Genomic DNA, 7,919 nt, shown 5'->3' on the forward strand with positions numbered 1-7,919 from the left:
CATACTGCTTATCATGGCGTATGGCCTTTTAAAATTATGCAATCTATCATTCTATCTTTTATAACTCAAAATCAGTTAAGCCATTTTAGAGCTATAATATGATGCTTTTAAAAATAGTAAAACGTAGTACTTTTTTTATTTAGTTTTTATTACTTTTGCTGAATTTATAATATATTTTTACAGTAATATCTACAGCAAATGAGCCATTAAAATGCTGGTTGGACAACATGTATGGGCCGACCGGAGTCGCGGTGGGAAGTAGTATGTATAATTTTTATAATTAAAACTTACACTAAACTGTTTTTTTTATTCGTAGAAACTTTTGAAATATTGTATTGGACTGTTTTTACCTGAACAAAATTCTTCTAGGAAGAAAATGTTATAGACAGTTTTTTTTTAATTTTTTGAACCTAAGTACTATGAAAATACAGCTTGAAAAAAAAGCGTGTGTGCCGAGCAAGTGAAACTTTCTGCAGTTCCTGAGATTAGCGCGTTCAAACAAACAAACAAAATCTTCAGCTTTATAATATTAGTATAGATAACTTATTTTTTTTAACAAAAAATATTTATTCCAGTGACAGGCATGCTCCGTACAATCCAATGCGATAAGGACGTAACCGCCGATCTAGTTCCCGTTGACTCAGTGGTTAATTGCTTGATAGCAGCTTCGGTCAACGTTTGTAAGGAGTATCGGAGTCGGTAAGATATAGGCAATAAGAAAAAATCTAAAAAAAATACATATTTATAGCTTTTCTAGTAAAAAATTGTTATAAAAAATCAATGAAGAAAAATACAGCGTGTGCGTCGAGCACACGTGTCAGAAGTGAAACTTCTATAGCAAGATTCAATGATACCAAAATCGTCGCCTTACTCCATGACGTGACGATATTGCCATGACGCAACCTTGAAATAATACTGTCAACACGCCTAAAGAAGTTTCACATCAAAAACCCATGAATTTATTGTTTTAGAAAACTCTGCCTAAAACAGGTGAAAGCAGAGTTTTGCAGGCAATTTTAGAACACGATTGTGAGTCTAGGCCTCTTTTTTAGCCAATTTTACTAACTGCTATAAAAACATATATCATAAAATTTAAAATTCTTCATAATTTATATTTATTTATCAACAATAATAATAAATCAATAAATAAAACTATTTTATTTAGATCACCACCGTCAGAACCGCCAATTTTCAACTACGTCAGTTCTGTTGAAAACAAAATCACTTGGGGAGAATTCATGAGACAAAATATGGCGAGAATCGATAGACATCCCTTGTCTAATGCTGTTTGGTAAGTTTTTATCATCATCATCAATGTCATCATCTTCATAATCTTCATCGACGTTACCATCATCGTCATCATAACTTAACTTAGTTTTTAGTTTTTAGATGTAATTACTAACACTAATACTTAGGTTTTTTTTTATTTTACTAACAAAATATGGATCTGCGATATCCGAATTGTATGCAAATAAATAAATAAATAACTATCGTTATAATCATCATAATCGTTATCATCATCACCATCATAACCATCATATTCGTCGTCATCATCATCGCTATCATAAACATCTTCATCTTTTTATTAACCGACTTCAAAAAAAAAGGAGGAGGTTATCAATTCGGCCGGTATTTTTGTCGGTATCTAAATAATATGTAATTAATAATATCAAATCTTTTTTATTTTTCACTTTTACGTTTTTGAAGTCGGTTGTTTTTAACGTAGTTATTTTTATCAATAGTTATATTCATCGTCACCATCGTTAGTATCATTGCCATCGTCAAAAACGTCATCATCGTCGTATTATTTATATATTTCATCATCTTCATAATCGTCATCATCATCACCATAGTTACCATCATCATCTTCATCATCAACAACATTATTTATTTATTGTGACGTTTCCATTTATAATATTAGTATTTATTCAAGGAATTAATGGTCTTACCACAGAACAATTTTATTTAAACACAGTCTAACTTTAAACCTGGGATCTGTCCCTTTAATAGTTGTCCATGTTAAATACGACAAAACCAGATTAAAGAGATCCCGCGCTTAAAGTTAAACCCCTGTCTAAAGTTTTTTGTGGTAAGACAGTATATATTTCTCATTTTATATGAATTCTATGAGATTAAAAAATAATATATATATTTTTAAACAAATACATATTTAACTTTACAGGTACATATCACTAACTTTGAACAAGTCCGCTCTTATGAACCAAATATACATATTTTTCCTGCATTTGATTCCTGCGGTTTTGGTTGACGGCCTCGCGTCTTGTGTTGGAAGGAAACCTCAGTAAGTATATATTAATTTTATTAATTAAATAAACAAAAAAAATTCAAACTCAAAATTATTCTCGGACTTGCAAAGTCATACTCAAACTCAAACTCAATTATAAGCCTAACTTAAGATATAAAAAATAAAATAAGTCATCTTAATAATTTCTATAATAACCGATTCGTATATAAGACTTTAATGGCAGTTATCTATATCAACTGAAATGGCCATATAAAAAACCATTGAAAAAATTTTCTACCCGATTAAAGAAAACATTTTACAAGTTTAATATTTAGGTACATTTTCTATTATTTACCAGGCTAAAATTTACCTGTTTACTCCTTATATTAACATAGAATTAATACTTATTCCAAAAATATTATTAAATTTTACTTTAATAATTACAGGATGCTAAAAGTATACCGCAAGATACACAAATTCTCATCCGTAATCTGCTATTTCTCTACAAAAGAAATTACATTTTGCAACCAACGGACAAGACGATTGTGGGAAAATACATCTGATTTAGATAAACAGGTAATATTTGATTTTATCTGTAAATGTATTAGTGTCATTAGTTTTACCTGTAAATGTATTATTGTTTAGTTTTATCTGTAAGCTCGCTGTGCCCCGCGGTTTCGCCCGCACTGCTCCACTCCTGTTGGTCATAGTGAGATGATATATAGCCTATAGCCTTCCTCGATAAATGGGCTATCTAACACCCAAAGAATTTTTCAAATCGGTCCAGTAGTTCTTGAAATTAGCGCGTTCAAACAAGCAAACAAACTCTTCAGCTTTATAATATGTATTAGTATAGATTAGTTTTATCTGTAAATGTATTACGTGTCATTAGTTTTACCTGTAGGTGTTAGTGATCTGAAATATTATATATCTTATTGAATAAGTTAAAATTAAATACTTTTTTCACTTTTTCAATTATTGAAGTGAAACTTCTTTAGGCGCGTTGAGAGTAAAATTTCAAGGTCACGTCATGGCAATACCGTCACGTCATGGAGTAAGGCGACAAAGACTTGCCAAGAATTTGAAAAAAATTTCACTATACAAGTAATAACATGTACAGAGGGCGGTCTTATCGCTGTAAGCGATTTCTGCCAGACAAATTATAAATTTTTGAAGTGAAAACTTCTTTAGCGGCGTTGAGCACTTTTTCTGTAACGGGTATAAAATCTTAAACTCGCGTCAGGACACGTGACCTGATCGAAAAAGCGTAAGACGGATACCATTCCAAAATATCAAACATGATCAACGTTAATAATCAAGTTTTCACTTCTGCCGGCACTCCCGGAGTGCAAGCCGACTTTTTTTAAGCTATTGCATAGCTTCTATCGCGGGCCTTGAGCGCGGGGACCGAATCGAGAAATTCCGTAACGAATAACCTCACGCTCCCCCACTCCGACGGGCGGAGGTGTGGCTTGAAGGTGTGGAGGAAGGAAGGTGGAATTCCTCCATCGAAAAAGGAAGAATTCTCGACCAGTCTACTCGACTGGTCGGCCGTTAAGGCCCCAATGGATGATGTCGGAAAGTTGTATACGTATATAGCTCTGTAGCGAAAAAATTTCGCTTGCGCGATTCAGAACGAGGTGTCGCTACAAAGGCATAGCATGCAATAGCTTTACCGCGGCAGTCCCCGAGTGACACACGTCGTTCTTTTTTTATTTAAATCAATAATTTAATTATTTATTTATCTATTTCTAGATATTCCCATTCAGCATGAAACACATGGACTGGGAACTGTATTTTGACAATTACCTCGCCGGTATTAGACGGTATTTGTTCAAGGAATCTGATGATACTCTACCACAGGCTAGGATTAAGTGGAAAAGGTGGGTTTTTCGCTGTTTTTTTTATTAAATAATGTTTAAAATCTGATTTTATAGTGGTAACTTTTGCTGGGAAAGTGGGTTTAAAGCGGGATTTAATTATCACGTAGATTTAGGGAAGGTGGGTGTACCTACTTTAACGAGTTTAAAACACGATTTTTCATGGTAACATTATTTTAATAATGGTAGCATGTTTGAAAATTTGAAAGCGGGCAAAATATTATAGACTAATTACCTACTGATTTTATTTTAAACATAAATTTTAAGTCCGTTAAATTATGTTTGATGTATAAAGTATGATAAACTCAAAACATTTATTTATTCGATTAGACTTCTTCTAGAAGCACTTTTGAAACGTCATTACATATTTTTAACCACAGAACAATAAAAACAAATAGAAGTGCGATAATGTCATAATTAGTATGAAAACCAGTGTCGCCAAACCCACACATTTAAACCGATAGTTATACAGTACACTACAAGTAAACTATGCCTTTGATTGGACAGCTTAATTTGAGTAAAAACTGACTTAGGTTATAAATTCAGCATTTCAATATGTACCCTAACGCACCATGTTACGGTTTATTTTAGTATAACATCTCTAGGTATATTAGCTGTTTTGTTTCTCATTGCACAGAAATTCCAAATTCGAAAAACATTCAGCTACTCCACAACAGAGGGCGTTAGTTTTCGATAGATATAACTTTGAACCTCAACACATAGAGATAAGGTTGAAATTTGTGTCACTCAACATTAATGACATTAACTTGATATTTATCTGATGCTATGCCCTGAGGGATGTCAGCCTTGTTATCGATATCGAGATATCGATAATTCACAAATAAATATTTTTTGTGTATTTTTTTTTCTTTCTATTATACGAGTATAGTATAATGTGTCACATTTTGGAGTATGTTTATTACTACTAAGTACGTCTTTTTATATTATTATTAATAAATAAAAAACGGAATAGAATAGTATTAATCTATATTTACAAAATACAAACAGAAAATATGCATTATTTTAAATCTTGGAACTGCCGTAGGTTTGCTGTATCGATGGCCTTTGTTAGACTGCTAAGTGCTGTTCGGCATTCAGTTAACTCGTCACGTTGCATTTATCCATTTCTCTTTTAAATTAGCCTCTTTGGGAAATCTGTAAATAAATTGGACAAATGAAAGCTAAGGAAAAATAAAATAAAATTTAATATTTATAATGTTTGTCTTTTCTAAAGTATCGATACTGTCGATATGCGCCACAAGCATCACTAAAGCGACATTCGTTTGTTTATTGCAATAATATTCCAGAAATTCTTGTTTGCTGTTCAATCTATAATAGTACTAATTTCTTACGTATTAAGGTTCATTTTGACTAGATATTTGTATACAATTTTGACAAATTACAAGCGAAGATATAACATAAAATATTATATGTAAAATAAATAAAAATAAGACTTACCGATGGTATGAAATGCCTCCATTGCTGATATTATTTCGTCTGCTATCATTTTTGCACTCTTATACCGAACAACACGTCCTAATTAATGAATAAATACGGAAAAAAGGTTTGACAGCTGACAACCGACTCGAATATTTTTCTGCGCACAACTGAGAGCAAGTTAGGTGATCTTACCTTACAAGTGACACGTGGGCCACGCCCACATCACACTTCTATCTACTTTACTGTTCTGTGTTTTTAACATTTACCACCGATTCGGAAAGCAGTATCTATGGAGAAGAACCGGCAAGAAACTCCATAGTTGCAGATATACAGTAGTTTATCTATAAAATTGTCTTACAAGGCATAAAATTCAAAAGACTGAAAGAACAATGCTACAACTGTACAAATACATATTTTTTATCCACAAATATTTTATTCGCTTTTAAGAAATATATTTACTCTTAGTTTATTGGTAAAATAATTATTTTCTCTTTGTTTCAGACTGTACTATCTCCACCAGATAGTTAGGATCTTTTTCTACGTGTGCATTATATATTGTCTATGGTCGATGTTATCAAGGTTATTTTAGTTTTAAAATAACGTGATAAATATTAAATATATAATAAAAGATAGCGTCGGTCTAATACCCTGATTTTTTATGCATTTGTATGAAATATTATTATTTCTAAACGTTTAATTATTTAGAACTGGCAACATATGAATGCAGAAAAATTGTAGTGCTGCTAAAGTTGGTTACTATTATCACATGGTATTTAAAAAATATGAAATATAAAGCAATATAAAATTAAAAATTGAAAAATCTATTTTACGCGCAATATCTATGCACAAAAAACTAGCTGTTTTGATTTTGTTTTTATCGTTATGAATTTTGCCGCCATTTTCATAGCAATGGCGGATATTATAATGCCGGTGCTGTCAGTAGATGATTGAATTTATGAACCCAAAGGAAATAATAATATAATTTCCTAGAATAGAGTAAGTATAAATATATAGAAATATGTCAATTGGTCTGAGTATTTAGTGACGTCCTAATTAATATTCTTTATAGTTTATTTTATTTTCGATTCTTATTTTCTAAGGAAATTATACTCGTTGATAAAATAAAAATAATAATTTTAATTTGTTTACGGAAACTTTCTTTAGTTGTACGTCCATGGTTGTACTAAAAAAATGGTTACCATTGACATTCCTCTTTTAATTATGACGTCACAATACTCCGAAAAACAATGCTCATAAAAAATAATTAGATAAACCACAGCTAAAAAAATTTTTTGCACATTTTTTTTAAATATATAGATAGTCTATGCTAAATTCATTCATCGGTGCTATACAGTTATTGGCCAAAGGTCTTTAATATGAAGTTAATGAGATCATTGAAATTAGAAAAAAATATATTGTTAAAGTATTTTTAAGATGAGATTTAATCAAGAGATTTTGTAGAATTATGGATAATATACTGGCAACATTCCTTTTATGAGTTATAAATTATAAGTTACGTTTTTTTTTAATTGAACATTCGCGCCTTTTCTGTTTTTAATTTCCCGCCAAATATAAAAAATGATATTAAAATATTTTCATTTTCATTTACAACTAGTCGTAGCTTGAAAAATTCAACATGACATAAGCTTTAAGACAATAGAAATTAGAGATATTATAAAACCATAGTTATTAAAAGTTAAAAATATTAAAAAAGACATTGTTTTTTTGCTGTGGTATTTTTAGTGGACCCCATCGCTGATTTTAAACATTAATTTATATTCACATAATGAAGTTTTTAGACGAACAAAACCAAAATAATTAAATATGTATGTGTATATATTGTACCGTAGATATTAAATTTAGTTTTATCGTAGTTTAGTTAAATGTAGAATGATCATTCAGACTCATTAAAAACTATATGAAATTGTCTGTTTTAAAAGGTTGTTTTTAGAAACCAATTTTTTTTGTATTACTTAGCTATTTTTTACGAAATACGTTTTTCGAATGATCTGTACCTGGTATTTTTATTGGGTGTTTTAATTTATTTATTTTCCTTTTACTTTTTTTATAAAAACTAGCGTGAATAATGTAATAGTTAAAAAAATCAACTTTAACAATTACTTAAATCCAAATTCTATATTATAAAAAAGCTGACGAAGATTTTTTTTAATTTTTACGTTATTCGCGCCATTTACCATTTTTCATTCGGTTTCACGGGTTGGTTTCAAATTAAAAGCAATCCATGGATATACGAAATTGACATATCTGTACATTATAGTTGTAAAAATAGTGTTTAGATGATGTAATAAATGAATAATCACACAAAGTTTGCGTTTTATTTGCCTACTTTTGAT

At 30.5% G+C, this 7,919-nt stretch overlaps 1 protein-coding gene across 1 annotated transcript in view; it reads left to right on the top strand.

Annotated features, from left to right (window-relative positions):
• Nucleotides 1–7,155, top strand: part of LOC149475435 (fatty acyl-CoA reductase wat-like) — a 41,412-nt gene extending 34,257 nt beyond the window's left edge. Inside the window, exons 8-14 of the mRNA XM_089713397.1 lie at nucleotides 184–261; nucleotides 576–699; nucleotides 1,166–1,291; nucleotides 2,183–2,302; nucleotides 2,692–2,821; nucleotides 4,001–4,128; nucleotides 6,067–7,155. Coding sequence (XP_089569523.1) covers nucleotides 184–261; nucleotides 576–699; nucleotides 1,166–1,291; nucleotides 2,183–2,302; nucleotides 2,692–2,821; nucleotides 4,001–4,128; nucleotides 6,067–6,154 — 794 coding nt within the window. The 3' untranslated portion in view covers nucleotides 6,155–7,155. The remainder of the gene's footprint in view (nucleotides 1–183; nucleotides 262–575; nucleotides 700–1,165; nucleotides 1,292–2,182; nucleotides 2,303–2,691; nucleotides 2,822–4,000; nucleotides 4,129–6,066) is intronic.
• The last annotated feature ends 764 nt before the right edge of the window (nucleotides 7,156–7,919 follow it).

Source organism: Colias philodice, chromosome 30 (genome assembly GCF_061535455.1).
Source record: "Colias philodice isolate Cphi_HAF_F1 chromosome 30, ilColPhil1 Martin Lab GWU primary, whole genome shotgun sequence".
Lineage (NCBI taxonomy): Eukaryota > Metazoa > Arthropoda > Insecta > Lepidoptera > Pieridae > Colias > Colias philodice.